The sequence below is a fragment of the Helicoverpa zea genome, chromosome 12, assembly GCF_022581195.2.
Source record: "Helicoverpa zea isolate HzStark_Cry1AcR chromosome 12, ilHelZeax1.1, whole genome shotgun sequence".
NCBI classification, from domain to species: domain Eukaryota; kingdom Metazoa; phylum Arthropoda; class Insecta; order Lepidoptera; family Noctuidae; genus Helicoverpa; species Helicoverpa zea.
The window spans coordinates 9,843,018-9,864,461 of NC_061463.1; the positions used below are offsets into that span (position 1 = coordinate 9,843,018).

The 21,444-nt window shown below is 37.4% G+C and overlaps 1 protein-coding gene across 2 annotated transcripts in view; it reads left to right on the forward strand.

The window, feature by feature from the left end:
- LOC124635011 (cyclin-dependent kinase 14) overlaps window positions 1-21,444 on the forward strand; it is a 70,396-nt gene that overhangs the window by 17,124 nt on the left and 31,828 nt on the right. For both annotated transcript variants that reach the window (XM_047170745.1, XM_047170746.1), the window contains exon 2: window positions 5,290-5,376. In XM_047170745.1, the coding sequence (XP_047026701.1) occupies window positions 5,290-5,376 (87 nt within the window). The remainder of the gene's footprint in view (window positions 1-5,289; window positions 5,377-21,444) is intronic.

Here is a 21,444-nt window from a genome sequence, read left to right on the forward strand (position 1 = left end):
GCCCCCTTGTTCCTCCACAATCAAGCAAATCCATTTCTTTTTTAATGGTAGATTCTAATTTTTCTAAGCTCGTGGACGTATATACAGGTGCAAAAGGACTTGGTTGTGTGTGTGTTGCGTCACTGACCACTGCCGCCCAATCCCGTCAATCTCGAACGGGATCTCGTCATATGATGCGTCGGGATTGATCTCGAAAAATTACACGAGATCTCGCGAGATCGGGATCCCGCGGGATCGGGATTGCATTCCCTAATAGCACCTACATACAGTTACAAAGTAGCGGTAAAGTGACAAAGACTGGAGGTAACAGCTGGTTAATCTTCCTGAACTCGATAAGTAAGTTTGAACGAAATAGGTCACTACGGAAATTGCAGTCGATGGAAAGCGATTGGCAAATAGCTGAACTAACATCGAATCCAATAATTTAATACGAATAATATCCGTAGCTTTTTACTAAATAAATTACAAACTTCAGTCTTGTGGTTTACTCATAAGGTAATGTTATTTTCACCTTTCGGGTAAAAAAATACATTTGTACCACGTATCGATAAGGTTGCCGGTATCGATGATATAAGCCTGCACAAACATTTGTTGTTATCAGTAATATTGAATGTGAATCAATGTGTTCTCTTTATCGGACATTCTATTATTATTTGTCAAAGTTACAATATTTTCTGTTTTCGTTTATTCTGTGTTGTAATATGTTCATTTCATGGTCTATGCGTAGGTGTGTGCCCACGCGGGTCGTCAATTCTCAACACAATTTTCTTGTTTCATCGCCTTCATAAGTCCTTGGTGCATATCAAATCGATAACTTTGCACATGTTTGTTTAGATATTTCTAACACTCTTAAATCAAAATATTTCACCACAGTTGATGTCATCCTATTCTGCGTTTTTGGTTGAACGTGAGTAGCCGCACGTAAGCAATTTCTTGATATTTCAATGAAATTAAGATTACCTTTTTTAATCAGTATCAATATTCGCGTAAAGTGGTGTAAGGATGACATAGTAGTTTCATAGTATTCGTGTGTCACGGCACTTACACTGGTCTTCGCATAAATCACGCGGTTCACGGAAATAATGTTTGTCTGCAGGGCCAATTTTGATATTATGTCGCATAGTAATACGGGCGCGGACGACTAGGCGTGGGCGCCGGGAATGAGTTCATTGGACAGTCCCGGTATGCGGAAATGTTATTAGTTCATTTTCATCTATTTACTGATTTCCATAACACTTAAGTGTGTCGACAAGAACATGTAATAGATGCTGATATTTCAAAAGCTTACTAAAATGTTACTTACGTCATTTTGTATTGAATGTTTCTTGCAAAAACACCCTTTGGAAAAATATTTTTTAGACCTTCATCACTGTCACAAGTTTATTCATATTGTCACATGTCACGGAACAGCCCCTTTTTCTGAGAAACAATTTTATAGTCCGGAACAAACTCTACGATTGTCCTATGTAAACACAGTTTACCAACATATACTTCCTTACGTCCAACACAACCCTTCTCAGAACTTCGTCCGTGTGGATGCATTGACGTAAGTGGATTGAGTGTTCCGGAGACGCCTGTAACAAAACCATCAATGTATGCCTGCTTATTGGGTTCTGTCGTATTTCGACGCTTACTGTACAGCTGCCACTGCTCACTGTATCGAATCTCGGCCCGATTCCTCCCAGGATGTTGCGGCAAACTGTAGAGCACTTACACTGCGGTTATTTATGAATCGTTAATCCGTTCATAAACGACTTTTACTGAAACATAATGTGAGCATTTAACATCATTTATAATGGATAATAGACTTCAATTGGCAGGTAAAATGTACTGCTAAGTGAAATACGATATGAGTGCTGGTTATCATTAAATGCACTCACACGCATGAACAATGAGCTTATTTATTGTTCGGATAATAAAAGCCTCAATATAATTATTAATGTGCACGTTTCAGAGGGCTTTACGTTATGCACTGTAAACAGCAAATATCTGAAGCAGAATTGTGCAGTCCCTTATGTAATTAATTTGTGATTATCGATCGATTCGCTAGGTATTGTAATTATCGGTACATTTGCGAGTGCACGCACCCAACAAGCATGTCTACGTGATGTAACAGTACAGTGTATATTGGTAATGTTTGTGTAGCCCACGCTATTCATATTGTTCCTGACGCTTTCCAGATTAGATAGCGTTGACATCGTGACTGTTTGTCTATGGTGGTCATGTTTGTGCAGCCTGGAGCGTAGGACTGTTGACTGACGCCGGACGAATTTAACGCCATTCCTCGTACAATACTGAACCTTATCGTTCGATAACACGATCATAAATCAGCTCGCCATAATAATCTCGTAGCCCGACCGAGCCAACATTGTTTGTCGTGTTTTTCCCGACAGGTAAAACTTATTATGTCCCGCATGTGCAAACATTGCTATAATAAATTCGTTTCCAGCACTCTAGGGGTATAATCTAACAGGCGATTCGTTGTCTCCGGAGCAGTAATATCGCTATGATTTATAAGGACTATTAAATCCGTTTTCACCATAAACATAGTTAGAAGCTTGCCCGATAAATTGGAAATCCAAGTGGGTCTATAAAGTTTTCCATTTGCCAAGTTCATAAAATCTGTCTAGGTATATCATTGACGACGTGAGAGTAGGTGTTGGCGAAGCAGTAATTCGCTTTCTAGGTCAGTGCAGTAAGAGCTGGTCGCTTCGTCTCTGATGGAGCTCGATGACTGCGGACTGCGGTTGGGACTAACATTGGGCCCCGAGCCAACACACTGAAGGAAACCAGACAGAATTCTTGAGAGTAAACTTTACGATTTAATTTTACGGATTACGCTCGTTTCTTAGGAAATTTTATTTCAAATAGCCAACCTTGCTTCATAATATCCAAATAAATAAATGTTGCGTTTGTAACGCTGACTTTTATGCAGTTGGATTTTACGGATATTGCTTTGCAGTCTTGTTTTAAAACCTGCTGAATTCGCTGCGGAATAAAGGGACGCAAAGTTTTTGTTGACAATCTTGTTATTGAAGAAGTCGAGGCGTGGCGTCGACGGTGCGACGCCACATTCTTGGCACACCATCAATGAGCATGCGCCCTATAATTACAAAGAAAATGTCGCTGGCTACGTCAAAGTTCGAAAAGTTCGTTATTTGACAACTGTTACAGTGTAGGTAATTCCGTAGTAGTTGTTGTTAAATTGCGTGCGATATCGTCCCGAAATGGGTGCATCGAACGCGCACCGCAAAACTGCTCTGTTTGCGTATGTCTCACTTATTTAGACGTGAACTTTTCTGCTCACTAGAGTAATGAATGATGTATTCAGTGTCATTTAAACGCAAAAAATATGCATTTGACCAATCTCAGTGGACGCCTTCCATTATGAAATCAATCAGTCTCCATTAAGGCCGTAACTTCTAATAAATCTATGAAGCGCACTTCCAAGTAATTCAATTAGACCATTCTTTATTTCTTCGATAGATTTATGAGTCATGTTTCGCAATATTCCCAATTAATAAGGTAAATGGAGTGGTGACTTAATTAAATGCATTGTACCTACAAATGATTGGTCATTATCTATGAACCTTGTGTTGAAGTTGATTGACTCAGTACATTTAATATTCTATCATAGGTTGGTGCATTCAATATGTTTTCAAGGTGTGTTGTTGCGTCAATTCGATCGTGACGTAAAAACTGCTTCAGACGATTAATATTCTATTCCTCGATAAATTATTTATTTATTGACCTATTTCAATTTATAAAAACTTTGAAGCTAGCTAATGTTTTGATAACCAAATTATCTTGAAAAGGCGGTGATCTGTGTAAATGTTGAAAACAGTCATCATAGTTTCAATTCATAATATTTTATCTTATCAATGAATTGCCTAATTTATCCAATCTGGGAATAGATCTACATGTTTTTAAATAGATAATGTCTCGAACAAAACTAATATTTTCAAACAGACTTGTTACCAAATTAGCACAGTCAATCAAATAAATTAAAACTAGTATTTATGCAAAGGTTCAATCAGGTCTAATTATAACATTTCTCTTGATGAATGCTATTGAGTAATTACGGATTTTACTCATTTTTATTTACAGATTGTGTCTGATATGAAAAAAAGTCGTTTTTATATTGATTAGTCACGCGACTAATAAACATTTCATTTGTTCACAAAGCGATACTATAGACAATAGAATCGAATGTCATGAGAGATAATAAACCTACTTTTTGAAAAAAAAAAAAACATCTCTAGTCTTTGTGACGTCTTCACATCTCAATGGATTAATTGTCTCACTAACAACTTGGATGCTATCCAAGCGATTTTACGAACAATATTGATATCTAAAACTTTCTTTATCGTTCGAACACCGCTAACTTTATGATGGAAAACTCTATCACGATAAACATCTTAAATACCAAAGAAAAAGTGGTCTCTAATTGTATGTTACGTGCTGCATAACATGAATGATCTGTGTACAAAACACACGAGAGGTAACTTAAGTTAATTAGAACGTGGAATTTGAGCTAACACGCGACGCCAGTCGAGTGCCGTTCGTCCGTCGGACACTTCGCCAATGAGCAAGCCAGTACAGTTACGAAGACAGTAAGACAGCAACTGGCTCGTTACCGGCCTTGTAACTCACTTGAAGACAGCACAGACTGATAAGCGTACTAACTTGTTCCATCTCGAGTTTGTTTACTATACTGGCTTGCTAACTGGCCTCTGTCAGGCCAGCTTAGACGACTGGCGTGACTATGCCATATAACTTAAGTAATTAACCGCTATCCGTAACGCTTGTTACCCCTCACAATTGTAACATGATATTAATACATTTGCAATAATTAGGTGTGCTAATTAAATTTTACCACTCCTAACAGTTTTGATACCGATAAAGATTAGTGGAAACGGTACGTTGCGGTATTGGAAATTAACGAAACGGTTCAGTAAATATTGTAATTTCAGACATATCGATAGCGTCAGACTTTTTTACAGAATAATTAACAATCTTACACACAGCTTATCCAATTATTGTAAAGGAGGACTGGCAATAATGATTGTGCGGTTAGTTGCCGGGCGATTATAATGATTAATTGTTTATCAGATAATGAGAACAATCGTACTTAGACTCGTAATTACATCCATTCGTTATATGTTCGTTCTTTTATTTATGTTTTATACCTACTTGTATATAAGTGCTATATATATATACATAAGTGTTTGGTGTTACTAATCTATAGTTTTCCTGTATAATAATTGATGTATGTTTCCTTTGTTACAGGCGTGACAATGAGAGAAAAAAGGGGTGGCGCAATGAGTAAAATGCAAAAGCTCAGAAAGCGCCTCTCCCTTAGCTTCGGTAGATTATGTAAGTATTATCCTTTCTTAACATTAAGTGGCACTACAGCCCAATAATATAGACGGATCCACACAAAGAGATCCCTTCTTCAAAGCTGGATATTTCGGAACCGTTGTCCAATATCCGGCGCGATTCGACTTCACTACACTCAGCCTAATATCGCGTGTACGTACCTACACATAAAAGTGATAGATAAAATTGGACGGCAGACAGACCGTGAATATTTTCTTTTACATGTGAATCATCAGAAATACTATATAACAGAAATACAGACGCCTTTCTAACTTATATCTGTGCTTGTATCGAGTTAATTTGACGCTTCGCTAACAATAGAGGACAGAGTACAACTTTAATAAAGCCATGGTCTATGGAAGTGTAGCATGTGCTGCGAAATCGATCCGTCTGTCTACACGACAATGAAGGGATGTCGCTTTAATGGAATTAGCTTTTATACTCAAAATAATAGTCTTGTGTTAATATACCCATGAGTTTTAGCAAATCATCTCTGCTATTTGACTGTAATATTCTATTCAAATCTGACGTGATAACTCCTAAAGTTTCCACTGTTGCAAATTCGAATGGCGCTAAGAGATTTACAAAGCAAACATGCTAATAACATAATATTAGTGCTCCAACGCTAAACGTTCTACAAGAAGCCAAATACGAGACGCTCGTGAGAACTAATTTACAAAGCTTTCTAAGTCTAGATCTCACCGAACAATTATCCCAGTAGAAGCTATACGTGGAACTGTTAATTATACTAATTAATTCTGCGGATCGGCTTGCTAATTAAAAAGCTAGTGAGTTCCACGGATATTGATTGGTGGCAGTTAACGCCACCTGGTGGGAACTGGCTTGTACTCCCGTATACAGGATGACAAGTATTCATCACATAGAGTGAATCAATTAGGTTTTACTTAACCGCTAGGATGCAAATAGACTGCCTTGAATTATCTCGACTATTCGTCATGTCGATTTAATTGATTATGTACGTGATTGAGGTTTAAAGTGGAAAATGTGGTGATGAATGGCCAATGATAATTAGAATTAATTACCTCAGGCTTTACTGGAATGTTTACATTTTAGCTGGCAACAATATCCATTAAAAATTCTCTATAGGTAATGGCATCTATTTCATGTTTCTAGCCCTTCATTTTAGTATGTTTATTAACTCCCAGATTTAAGAATACCTTAACTAAAGCATTCAACAATATCTAGTAAGTTACGCAGTCACTGGACCCTAGGTATTCCCCGTAAAATCGTATCAGTGTCGGCTCAGTGGATAAACAAGCGAGCATCACTCCGTACAGATTAGCACAGATATTGCCTATTTATAGACTCGGATAAGATACGGGGTTACATCTACATCTCACGCATTGCTAGTTAGTTATCTCTGTGTACTGTACCAAGCAGGTTAGCTTCACTGGTTTTATAACCTTTATTTTCGAATCTTTGCCTCCATAAATATTTTTTTTCCTCATTTTTTGTGCAACCATGTGTGAATTCCAAGTTTCGCAGTAGACGCAAAGCTAAGAAAAAAAGTAAGTTTAAAAAGTATTTTATCAAACACCGCATAGACGTTAGGTCCCAAGAGAAATGCCGGGATGGGTTCAATTCCTCTCTGAAAGATGGAACTTTAAAAAGTTTGGGCGCAAAACAAAAAAGATCGATCTAGTTTTTTGCACGTTTTTGGCTAGTGTTGGCGCCGAAAATTGTTTATTGTAATGATTGAGCGAAAAGTTGAGATAAAGATATTAATTGATAAGTTATTATCCTAGTGTGTACTAATTACACATGCACTGAGTTTAAACTAATATTTTAAATATTTTGGTAGACTTGTTACTGAAACTTTATAGTTGTATGTCATGTCATACCAGATAAGAGGAAAAATGAGTGTCTAAAAAAAGCGCACAGGCATGCTTAGCTAAGCAACGAATTATCCCATTTAGCAGTCGTTATAAATAGAGTATAACAAGCGCTAATTAAATATAACTCTAGTGACAGTCGTCTAAGGTAAATATGAACGAGTGACGCGTTAATTAGCCGGCTAATTTCACACCTAAAAATAGCCTGTGACAAAATTAACCAGTCACAAATAAGGCCATTTCACAGCATTCGTATCAAAATTGATACAGTCATGAATATAGTTCGTGATCAACAGATCTGCGATAATTATCGTTCACAATAACTGCTATTTATATCTGCCATGACGTTATTAATAAACGTTTTGTGACAACGAAAACAACAAACAAATGGTTAGAGATAAATATAGAAACAGATGCACTTACAAATCATTCGCAGATGCTATTTGTGGAAGGCAAATATTGGCACATTTTAGTGTCATTTTTGTTCCTAAATGTCACGCCACTATAATGGATTAACCGTAGGCCTTTGATAGAGGCCACATCAAATGAGTTATCTCTTGTTTCAACTTGATAAAGGTAATCAATCAAACGTCACGTAGTACGCAACATGTGGTGGTAGCACAACTTGGGAGAGCACTTGTCTCATGACCTTATTTAAACGAGTTAAATATTGAACCAAACTTGTACGCAGCCAGTAAATATATTTTTCCGTTATACGCTTACAAAAGAATTTCATCGTTCATTAGCCTCATTGGCTTTCATTTTGTAAATCCGATGGAGCGCAACCCTACCTGTGTTTTCTATACGAGTATCTCTATTTCCGTACCAGGACGAAAACACAATAGTGATCATTTGGTACACTTGTTCACGTATGAATCTGGCTATACATGGCAAGCTTACCTCGCGTGGGCGATTTTCTGAGATGCTCGCATGCAATCTACGATGCAAATAAACATCTTCGATCACCCACGCCACTTTAACACGCCTTCGTGCAGTAATTCGATTCGATCGTTTGTAAGTACCTCATGTAACGGTGGTAAGCGCTTTACATAATACACGTACGAACTTATAGCTGTCTCACAAAGTATATCGCATTAGATCAGAAGTTTGATATGAGGAAGGTCGCCTTTACTCCGAACTTGTCATTAGGGCCAAAGTGCTTTCGAAGCCACGATAGACGCAGATATTCTCGAGCCAATGTCAATAAAGTCGTATACTATGTTGCGATGTTTTCAGCTTCTGTATTTCTATCTTGTAAAGCTCTTACCCTATGTCATTCTTATCCCAAATAGCTGAGTACTTTATCAAGTTGCTCGAGATACGAAACAGTTGATTCATCTTTATCATCTGGAAGTTACGAGCTACTTATGAATAAGTTTAATCACGATCCTTATAGGGTCAGTTTAGATTATCTCAGTCATAATGAATTCTGTACTCATTTAGCTTATGGCTCACAGACACTTATTATTCCATGACTTAATCGACATCAGTATGGAAATGATTCACTACATTATAATAAACATTGTGAGTTATCACAATAATATTTACAAAGAAACACGTTGTATCATTTATCAAATGGTTTTCCGAGTGAAGCCGCGTAGGCCTCTAGTGTTACGTACGATCATTACTCCGATATCGGAGTATCAAAGCACTGAAGCCTTGTTGTGAAACTATTTTGTGTGGTATTTTTAGATTTTCACCTGACGTTCTTACGTGCGTAGTTTAATTTACCTGGCTGCGTGTGTATTTATTTTACTAGTACTGTAGGTTTTTCAAATTTCAATCTGAAAGGAATGTTTCCCCAGTTTCGATAATGTTTGATTTTTCAAAGATTCGTAGCATGGCTCATTAATTTTACTGTTCTGCGAGTTATTCTTCTTAATCCGTTATCTTACTTTTTTCTTTTCTATAGACAGGGTAATTAATTATCTAACAATTACCGAAGTTTCTTTCATGATACGTCTAGTTCATGAAAAATAATATTTATCTTCGCTTATCTTTTCTTAGTAAAAGCGCGTTTTTGTTTTCTTTCTCAGACCCTGACGCCGGTTTTCCCTTTTCTAAATATGAAGTCGTTTTCCTCAAAGGGCCATTTACCCTCGAGAGATTTAAACATCACAGAAAGTCTTAATAATATAAAAAAACATTCAAGGGATCAGAAATACCACTGCATGCCTTTGTAACTAACCGGTTTTAACTTTTAATATTGAAATGAGTGTCGGTAATAACAATAATCAAATTGTAGTCCTACTTTAGTATGATATCAAATAAGTACAAGCAGTAAAATTACTAACAGCTGTAAAAACATAAAAGATGATCTAAATATTTTGTACCTGTATTACGGTCGAATTTTATCTAGAGTAGGTCTGGTATTCTGTGTCATTGTTATTAAGATACAATTTATGTGGTATGGTATGCAGTCATAAATCCTTCTATTAATCGTCCTTTTTACCAAATTTTTCGTCATTAAAACCCTTTAGTCATTTAGTATCTGTTTCCGTTGCCTACATTTCAAGAATTACTACACTAATGTGTTGTGTCATAAATATGATTTCATTTATAAGCTTTCATAGCGTCATCGTTTTCCTAGCAACCTTTCTAACATGCAAAGCTGAATATAGAAACTGATCGTTTCCGAAAACTGATGGAAATAGGTCGTTCACCACTTAGCAGTTAGTTAATTATGGCTCCCAGTTACACGTCCATTACTTCGTTTGGCAGTTTCTCAACTGCCAAAGATATGGAGTAACGAGCGATGGTATCACATGTTACAACCATGCTTATGTCTGGAACACATCGCTTCATTTCGTCTGTATATTTATAACAGTCAAGCACTTTGAAGTCCTCATCGATCTTTTATTCTATATTTGGCTCGGACAACCTTCAAGTTTTCTTGGAATATTTTATGTTCAATGAATTTGTCCTTCAAGTTTAAACCCCCAATATCAAGATCCATTATTGATGAGTCCTGTCTGTGTTGATTCGGACCGTTCAAATTAATTTCTTTTATATTTACATTTCACTTTAAGTAACTGTAAATATAGTGGGTGCTAAGTCAATGTTATCTCTATTTTTGGCCTAAGCAAACAATTTTTGTTGTGAATTTTTACTCTTGTGTCTATTGTTAAGATTAAACTTGAATGTACGACCTTGGCTAATGCTCCGTTCAGTTTTTGCCTTGTATTGTCCCAAGTTCGTCCTATTTAACTTTTTTATGTATTGTTACCAAGAATAAAGAAACATCTAATACAATTATGATCTTTCTAAGAAAGATTTATGAGGGTTTGTTTGCGTTTTAAACTTCCCCGTCCTATTTTGCTAATGGTAAGAAAATGCGTCAAAATTAACAATAATGACTGTAAATTCTAAGTAACGCTAATGTTGCGGAGCAAATTGACCTTTGCATATTCTGCCAAGAATTTCAGGAATAATGCTACAGTTCTCTGGAATTTCATATTTTATTCCTGTAAGTCATTCAAAGCTTTACCAATTGTTATATTCTTTATGATCCTTTAACTAGGCGATGTGTTCCACTTTATTATTCACGGCTTCATTAGTTCCTGTTATTGTGGTCATACATTACACTGTAACATCGTCTTTAATATTCATGATCGAAAACAATAATGTAATAGATCAATGATCGCAGATTAGGCACCTTTGTAACCTCGGTCTTCCTTATCAGTACCAAATGACAGCGGAGCACTGACACGGTTGAACGCATACGGTGGCGTGACGCAGGAAGTCGGAATGAATCGTTAAACTATTCAAGTACGAATTTGTTTATGGTCTCTACAATATTGATGGGAACAGAGGTACTGTTATGATCCTGTTGGTATGGAAATTAGATCATGTGCTCTGGATGGACGTGACAACTTCACGTTTTTGTTCTATTAATCCTCTAAGCCATCAGACATATTTTGGAGGCTTGATCAACCAAATACTTACAAATAAAACTACTTAAGCGTCCTTATAGCATAAGCCTTTCAAATCAATGTGTGAACCAATATAATTATACTCTCCTGTATATTTTATATAATTATTTCCTCTTGTTTAACTAATCACGTAAGACAATTGTCGCAAGAATACGTTTCAAACTGAAAATATTGATGAAATGAAACAAAATGTTTAATGTTATGATAGGGCAGATCCATCCGTTCCAATCAGCTGTGCAACTCATAGGCTAGCCGCACACACTCAATAATATTGTCAATAAAGTACGCATTGTCAATAATATTGTATGTGTGCGGCCTGTATTGCGGTATTGTTCAATAATATTGTAGATTATCCAGAAATTCAGATTTTTTCACGTCAATATCGGGGGGAGGCAGGGGTATTGTCAATCATATTGACGTGTGCGGGCGCGCTTCAATATTTTAGTTGAGGAAAAGATTTCAAGGCAGGCGGACGTTCGTTCGTTCGTTCCACAAGACACAATATTTAATGAAAATAACCAAAATAATAATATAACTTCTAATTTTATAACAATTGAAGCCGACGTACATACCGAGTATACTCCAAAAGAAGATTTTTCAATTTTTTTTCAGTCTTTCTAGTAGTTGTGAATATACTAAAATAAAGACTACAATTTATTACCACTTGCATTACTAAAAAAAATTATATCATTTTATTTGTTTTATTTCAAATCAAAATACAATAAAGTCGTGGTGGCCTAGTGGGCAAAGAACCAACCTCTCGAGTATGAGGGCGCGGGTTCGATTCCAGGTCAGGCAAGTACCAATGCAACTTTTCTAAGTTTGTATGTACTTTCTAAGTATATCTTAGACACCAATGACTGTGTTTCGGATGGCACGTTAAACTGTAGGTCCCGGCTGTCATTGAACATCCTTGACAGTCGTTACGGGTAGTCAGAAGCCAGTAAGTCTGACACCAGTCTAACCAAGGGGTATCGGGTTGCCCGGGTAACTGGATTGAGGAGGTCAGATAGGCAGTCGCTTCTTGTAAAGCACTGGTGCTCAGCTGAATCCGGTTAGACTGGAAACCGACCCCAACATAGTTTGGGAAAAAGGCTCGGAGGAGGATGATGATTTCAAATCAAAATCAAAGTGGATTTATTACAAAAACAAACAGCAAAATACACATACATAGTTCATTTATTAGATTAACGTGATTTAACTCAGCTTTTTTTCTCATCCAGTCCTTAATCCATGGTTTCTTTCTTGATTGCCTTTTTTTAGTTAGTAAAATTAATGCAATACTAGGGAATGCAATCCCGACTCGAGATTGCAAATTCGGGATCCCGCGGGATTAGAAATATCAATCCCGCGGGATCCCGGAATTTTCGGGATCCCGTCTAATTTAAAAAAAAATTGAATTCAGATGACTGAAAAAGCTGTATGTCTGATAACTGCTTGTTTGTGATAGTGAGGTTAATTATATAAAATAACATATTACTCGAAAGAAAATCAAAACCTTTATTCTTTAATCTTACCAACTAAATAATAATCAGGTTGTAAGGAAATTAACGTAGGTAAATTAGGTAATCAAAACAATAAGCTTATTTCAAGGGAATTAGTAAAAAGAGTGATTTTGAAAATGACTCCTTAAAAAACAAAGTGTATTAATAGTTTCATCTGCTAAACGGCATCTAATGTCCGTTGCAATGTACCCCGCTGCTGAGAATGCCCTCTCCGACTCAACGCTGGTTGGCAACAGCGTGGCGAAGCAATTATATGCAAACTGCAAAAATCGCCCCCTTGTTCCTCCACACTCAAGCAAATCCATTTCTTTTTTAATGGTAGATTCTAATTTTTCTAAGCTCGTGGACGTATATACAGGTGCAAAAGGACTTGGTTGTGTGTGTGTTGCGTCACTGACCACTGCCGCCCAATCCCGTCAATCTCGAACGGGATCTCGTCATATGATGCGTCGGGATTGATCCCGAAAAATTACACGAGATCTCGCGAGATCGGGATCCCGCGGGATCGGGATTGCATTCCCTATGCCAGCTGTTCCCAAATGGGGTTCCGCGGAACCCTGAGGTTCCGTGACAGGCCCTCAGGGGTTCCGTGGAAAATTCAAGATTTCCATATGGTAAATCATTTCACTTTTAACAATATTAAATTATTATTCATTTTCAACTAAATTGTTTTAAATATTGCATTCCAAAATTCCATTTAGGCACCATGTAGGTGGGTACCACTCGGGAGTGTAAATACGAGTTCGCGACAAGTGGCGGGGGAAGGCCACGGCAGCAGATAATTTAATTCCGTTTTTTACAAATTGTTGATTAACTTAATAACTCCAGGTCTTCGGCAATCGGCAAAAATAGGTAGCGACTCGGCCAAAAATCACCGCATTTTTGGGCTTATTTTATTGCCAGGATTATACGTTTTCATACATTTGACACGACGTGAAATGACACGGCATACGAGTATTTCCAGTGGCTATTTTTACCAGGAACAAAAAGTGACATTATTTCCATTTTTGCACCTCCGCGAATCCGAAAATTTCGCTCTCACTTCGCTCGCGATTCCATGTTACGTGTGATGCTTTTGTGTTCGTTAAATTGCTCAGGTATCTAATACCGAAAAAATTTCGCGCTCTTCCGTCGAGGTTTCCTTTGATGTTTATTTTTTATTCCTCTGGTTCAGAAAAAGCAATAGCGCTTTCTTCGCTAGCTGCTTCTTATTCATTTGCATTTGATTTTTTGTGTGGATATTGTACTTTTTGAGACTTTATTAATTTACAGTGGTTTTGTTTATTTTGTGTAGGTACTTAAACTAAAAAAAATTCGCGCTCGCTTCGCTCGCGATCTCGGCTACCACTGAATGTCTTTCAATACTAGCTGGTGCTTGAAACTTCTTCTTTTAGTTAAAAAAAATCGCGCTCGCTCGCCTCGCACCTGTACAAACCCAATCTATTTCTTTTTGCGTTTACTTTGTCAGTCTTTAAACTGAAAACTATTCACATAATACGCAAAGTCAAGGGCGGCTAAATTTTTTTCTGGCCCGTGTGGCAGATAGCCATGCTACGCCTGAATATACTAAATATGTCTCTAACCATATAACCATTTGGTGCGCTACCTCACGCTACGAGCCGTACCTAAGTGTATTTACGTCTTTAGTTTACTTCTTACTTAAGCTAAGGTTCCGCCGAAAAATGGTGAAACGAAAAGGGTTCCGAAGCCAAAAGAATTCGGGAACCGCTGCCCTATGCAATACTCATTGCAACGACTTTTTTCTTTCTTTCCATTATGTACAACGTGCGCACATGAATCTAGCTGCGGAGCGACTGAGTCAGATTGTACCATGAAAAATTGACAATAATATTGTGTAGTGTGCGGGGATCATTTTATTGATGAAGATTTTGACAATCTTGCATTGACAATATTATTGAGTGTGTGCGGCTAGCCATAACAATGATAACACAAACAGCATTGTGGCACGCTTTTTGACGCAATTACGTTACTCCGAACCCAAACCTTATTTACCGATACATCGATTACAATCCTACATCGATAAACGTTATCGAGATTCAATGAAAATACTTCGACACGCTTTTGACATTGACATCAGAATTCTTAGGTGGTTAGTAATCGTTGCTTTCTCAAGATTACTAATCAAAATCATTACCAAGGGCAAAATGTTGAACACTTCTTTGACATTCATATTATTATTTATATTACTCGGTTCGATTACAGGTAACTTCTATTCATTCATTCTTCTATCTATCTCGAATTTGCTTGAGGTCACAACTTCATTCGAACTCTTCTCACAGGCATCTTGTGGAAGTTTTACAAATTGCTACTAATTGTTTTCGGTTAATGTTTTTCAGCTGTCACATGATATTTACGCAGAGCCTACCACCTGCCTACTGTTTGAACAGTCCCGTGCTCAAATGTGGTATTTGACAAAAATATAAACGATTTGCTAAATAACGAAGTAGTTACTAAGTTTGTTATTTGCTTTACTAATAGTTTGGCGCTTACTTTATCACGTTAATATATTTGCTAAACTTGATGCGGTACTTAGGTTGTTAAAATGGCTGAATTTTCTTTGATTGAAATTAGTTCGCAAAAACTGTGCCAGTAATGTCGATCGTGCTAAATTATTTGTCGGTCCATTGTTGAAAAAGATTCGCAACGCATACTCTATTTATATTCTTTACTTTGTTATTTCGTCATGGGTATTGTTCTTAAACTGACAGATATTAACAGCTTAACGTTCATGTTGTCGTAAATAGCCATGTAGCATAAAACTAGGCGACACGATCCATGTATGAATCACAGCAGTTATGTAATTGGAAGGCTCGATCCCATCACGACCACCTACGCCACTTACTGTTCACTCAATGTTGTTCACATTCAGAAACAACATCATAAATATAATGTATTATATGTCCCGCTATAAAACGGTTACGAGCATAAAACAGAAATTATTCGGAAATTTTTATGCGATTGTAATCTCCGACATGAAATATTTACTGCACTTCTTACTTAACATAAGTTTACATATGTTTCGAATGATTTACCTTCCCGATTTGCCAGGAAATAAATGAGACTTCGTATTCCATTACATATTTAAGTACTGACGCACAAACAACAGCTTAAATATTTATGGTATCTTATGAATCGAATCTGTAAGTATCACTATCGTCTGCTTCCTTTATTTCGAATTTACATGCAACATTATTATGGTTGTTGTCGTTTTGTCAATGGCGTGATTCTGTGTTGAGAACGTGTTCAACCCACTGAGTAATAACGGAAGCGTTATAGTGGGAGCGACCTTCGGCTCATGAATCAGCCGTGTGACCATACTAGACTCGGCTGCACCATAAGCGGAGACGTCGCCGTACGTTGAGGCACTATGGACCCGCCTGCCGCTGACACCCGCTAGCTGATAAGAATTAATTAAGCTTCCATGTGAAGTTATTTAACTGGTAACAGTCTAGTTTTTTTCATTTTGTATGCAGAAACAGTTGGTAGAGGGTTAACAGAATGACAAATTGCATTTAGTTCTAGAGTTTATTATTGGCTCGCTCAGCCTTCTAGTTCTAAATCCGTTCCTAAAGATACCCACTGATCAATAACCTATTGAGAAAAGAAAAACAGAATAGAAAAATCTTCATAACATGTAATAAAATCGCCGAAAAGTAGCGACGCAGTGTTGAATAGTTAGCTTCCGGCGTGCGTCACGGGGGTTCAACATCTCTATTATCTGCTGGTTGATTGATAGCAGACTTCCGCGCAGTCCATTGATAATAGTTATTTGCCCTATTTGCCCTACGTGCTCGACGCAGCCACGTCGCCCGAGGACGAGACCCCGACTTCCATTATTAGTTTCTTGACACCATGTATCGGATTGCTTCTATATCCAGTATTTGTAACCCTATATGTTTCCTTAAACATCGCATGCTACATGTTTTAATTGTTTAGATAACTTTCAGTTTTAATGCACGCTCACGAGGGTAATTTAGTTTCAAGGCAATCATTTAAAAGGGAAACGTTTCACTATGTTGTAACAGTGTTCTTCGCTTATTATATCACAATATGCGGGTATATTGAGTCACTCGACCGCACAGGAACTGTATTGTGCTCCCTGCATCACAACCGCGAAGCCTGGACGAACGGTCTTTTGTCGACCCGCCCCATTGTCTTCAACCTATTCAAATACTTTTGTAAAGGCGTCTACTGTATTTTTTATTTTCAACCAGATGGTTCAGCTTCGCTAGTTAATTTCCTAGTCAAAGTACAATGCGTTACGACGTGTTCAATTCCCTACAATTGTTGTGAAGTGGTTGTGTCCCTAATGCTACATTAATAGTGATACTTGCCCACTTGAGAGTGTTTTCATCTTTATTGACTCAATTGTCTGTTGCTCAACTGTCGGTCATTACGTAAGCACCTTGTAATGTCTCATGCGTAGGGTTCGATGCACTGACATCATTTTTGATGATCGAACCGTAACATGCTACAGAGTAGTTTATTGCAGTTGATTTGACTAATGGTTTTGAAGTAATTTATATGAAGAGGGCTATCTTAATAGCCATTAATATATTAGCTGCTGTCAATAACATCATATCGATTTGAATCAAGTAACAGGCAAACCAGGCAACAGGTCTTATGTAGTGCTTATATCTCGCTTGTAACTTGTTATTCGCTCGCACGATAACAAAGCGCAATCGCTAAGTGATCGCCGGCGGCCAGCGGAATTTATTGCATCCATAACTTACTCAGTTTACTCTTGAATTATCGTTACTTGATTTATTTCTTCTATAATTTTCCACAAATAGTTACCCTTTGCTACGATCGTAATGTGCGATTTCATTATATAGAGTTCATCGTACTTGTCTGTCTTATTGTTTTGTTCTTATCCCATTTGGTTGGCAAATCATCAACATAGTACAAAATTAGCTTTGAATCAAATTGTCTGTCATTACTGCAGTTTTTATTCAAACGTTCTAGGCAATTATGACTTTGGCTTTGATGAAATTAACTTCGTCAAAGTTCTGTGGGTTCTGAGCAAACGCTTGTCTGTCAGTGCGTTTTAATTTGGTGAGTCATGTTCGTCTGGTCCGGTAATAGCGACTGTTTGCTCCAAGTGTCCCCTCCCATCATCGAGCCGATTGTTTGGCCTGAATTGTTTACAGCGGGGTTAATGACTGTCCCTGACTTCTTACGCGCATCTTTCTCGAGGAAGTTTATTAGTTTCTCGACACCAATTGTTGTCACGCATGTCATTAAACGTCAATCTCTCATCAAATTAGTATGTTAATTACACAAAAATGTCACATCATTATTTTTTTACGCCGTTTCGTTATAGAGTAATTATTTATTTTTTCTGATATGTAACAGTGTTCATCTCACAGCCAATATTTTGAAACGTAATATCTCAAGGTACGTCAAACAGTATACCAATAAGCAAATTCAATACATAGTTACATATCAATATCTAGGAGACGAGTTTTCGATTCACTGGAGCGTAGATTCCGTGTAATATATTGAACGATGCGAAAGGAAGGTCCACATACCATACTGACCCTTGCCTGCCTTGAGTGTAACACCAGAACTTATCATTTTGTGCCGTCCTCTATACGTACTCCGTACTAAACTTCTATATGTATAGCTATATCTTTGTGGATATTTGCAAATGTATTGGTTTTCTTATACTTTATATTCTGTATGCATCAAACTATTCTAACTTGAATCCCCTAACAAGTACAACATTCAGCGACATGAAATTTAATTATGATAATCATATGGTTCCCTATTTTACCCACTCGTCCAAACTCACATTGGTGCTAGATAAGCCTTGCCGGTCGTTTATAGTCGTACGGGAGGCTTTGGAGTCGAGTTTAACCTTTTCGTCTGCGACATTGGGTCCCCCGTCCTTCGCTATAGGTCGGCCACATTACGTAATGGATTTTAGTCTTGCCACAAGGTTGAGGGATGCTTCAAGGGTGTATAGTTAGCCCACTTTTATTTATGCGACATATGGAAATGTGTTTAGATATCGCAAATGCTTTCCGTGATATGTAACTTCCTCTTTCGTTTTGTTGTTTTCTTTGCGGTTTATACACGCACAAGCGTTTAAGCATATTGACCTGGATTCCATTACATTCGTGCTGATAGTCACGATGATTATTTTATTATTCAATATTATTGCACATTCAATACTATCTGCAATCCTTATATATACAGATAAGGATTGCAGATAGTATTGAATGTTTGAATGCTTACCTACCCTAATGACCACAAACAAATGTTGAACAATCAGCTTATCATCGCTACCCTCACACAAGAAACTCCCAATTGACTTTTTTATCGTCAGACATTTACTTTGTCGTATTATTGTTGTTTGTTGACGCTTATTTTCTGAATAGCCCCCAATCTTATCGAGTAGACGGGGCCGTGGAAGGGTTCTTTAGGGCTTCTTCCCAATTGCACAGGGAGTACATTTCAAAAGGGTAATAGAATGGTTGAAATGTTTCGGTTTATCATAGAGCTTATATCTGTCATAGTTGAAAATCTTTTGATGCTTGTCGAAGAGTTTTTAGAAGATGATTACATCAATGAAAATATAATTTCGTAATACTTTGCATTAGTGACGTTGTAAAAGTTGAAGCATAATTTAAATTGGCAAGGGGCGACAATGAAAGCATGTACATAGATAATAGGTAACTAACTACCAGAGCCGTACATACACTAAAGGTTTCAGTAAGATAAAAATATTGAAGAAATCTCCCACATTATTACTTTTCCGTATCAATTCGACTATGGTTTGAAAGGAAAAAGTGTTCAATAGCTGTTAACTTTACTTTTCATTTTTCACTGACTTACAGAGAGCTTCTCTACTTCTGAATAAATTGACTTCTATTTTCAAGATTGTTAAATAAAAATTATAGACTACTACAGTGTACTCAAGTATGAACGTTTCATGTTTACCTTCCACCGTCACAACAAGGTACTAATTAATACAGTTAAAAACGTCAATGCGGACGCATTTAGCACGTTGAAGTTATGGGAAAATATTTGCAATGGCGGTAAGTGAGCCGTCACACTCCAGATATAGTAAGGCAAACAGGTCTAGTCTAGATGTTGGCTCGACCTACATCGGCGGTGACGGGGAAAGCGCGCGAAATGTCGCCTCCCGCCTTTTCGTGCCACCCAATTGTGATGCCGCAAGCCGTTAAACGTCTGAGCTAATTTTGTTAACATTTTCCGACGCCCTGACCCGTGAAAATACTGGACGCCTTTGTTCCAGTATTATTAGAATATTTATAAGACCTTGGTCATATCGTTACTTGATATTTCCATTAGTGAATAGCTTGAATGAAAATGCAGTTGGAGCAGTTGTTTTTCCGATTAGATCGTCAGTTTTGAAATACGAGTTTGTTCGTTCGTGAGTAATGCAAGCGATTTCTTCCTGTTTACATTCTGCATTACAACGACCTTTATTTGTTGTGACTACAACATCGTGGTCAACATTTGAATTACAGTACAAACCCATACTATACCAGTATAAAAATAAGAGGATTGATAATTGACAGATTTTTACTGAAGACGCCGCTTGCTGCAATAATTTTAAATACAAGAATGATATAAATGTCCCAAGTTAAGATATTACTATGAAACCCTTACAAACAAAGTTGTCAACTCGAGCTACCAAAAGTGAGTTGTAAGATCACGAAGTCGTAGGCATCGATCTAATCGGAAATTCGCGATAAGCCGTCGCCGTTGAAAGCGTCGCTGACCGCAGGGGTCGCGGCTACACCCTCGTCAACTCTGACATTACGTCGTACGACTTCTTGTAATCCAGCCTTACAGCAAACGCCATCGATTTTTGCCACACAATTTAAGTTACTGATATTGTAAACTCCATTTAGTTTATTTGCTTCAAGAATGTGTGCTATGTCTCCTTCCGCATCATTAGTATGCTTTTCAATGTTATTGTCAGCTAATCTAATCAATGCGTCATCTGCTTTACTATCGTACTGCTTATCTATTAGACAATATACTATTACATTACTTTACGTAATGGCAAGGTAGTATTTTTCCCTCCCACTCGATGTTTTATCTTTTACGGAATCTCCGACGTATGTAGGCATGTCCTTGGAAATAAAGATGAGGGTTTAACCGTTAAACGATTTTAATTAACGTGACGTTAAATTGATTTGAACAGTTTTTAAGGAAATTAAAGTAATTGTCTTCAATTTTAGCTGTATTTTTTTCCAATTGTAATTATACATTGGAAGTTCAATCTAATGTATCATCTGAAGATGTTTTTGGCGTTAGTATGTTCATCCTTTCTATATCCTTTTTGGTAAATTTTGGTATCGGTATGACATTCAAAAATAGCGCGATAAAAATATAAGCAAAAAAGAAAGGACCCATCGGACAGGATGACTGGAGTAAGCCGGACGAAAATTAGGGATTGCCGACGCTTGCCAACATTCAGGCAATTTTGCTACTAAAGTAAGGAGAGCTAAAGATATACAAGCAAGTACCAATTTTTAATTAGATCTAAATCGAGTCTCCATTTTTGACTCGATGACGTGTGTCCAACCCTTCTCAAATTTACAACTCACTGGCTCAGGCGTGTGCCAATATTGATACATCCCCCTAAAGCCCTTTGCCGCTTAAAATGTTACTCTTTCTTCATTAAAAGAGCTAAAACTGGCCGTTACGTGGCGTCGACGCAGTTATTCATTAATTAGCGTTAACTGTTCGTTAGTTCCTTCGACGAAAACTTGC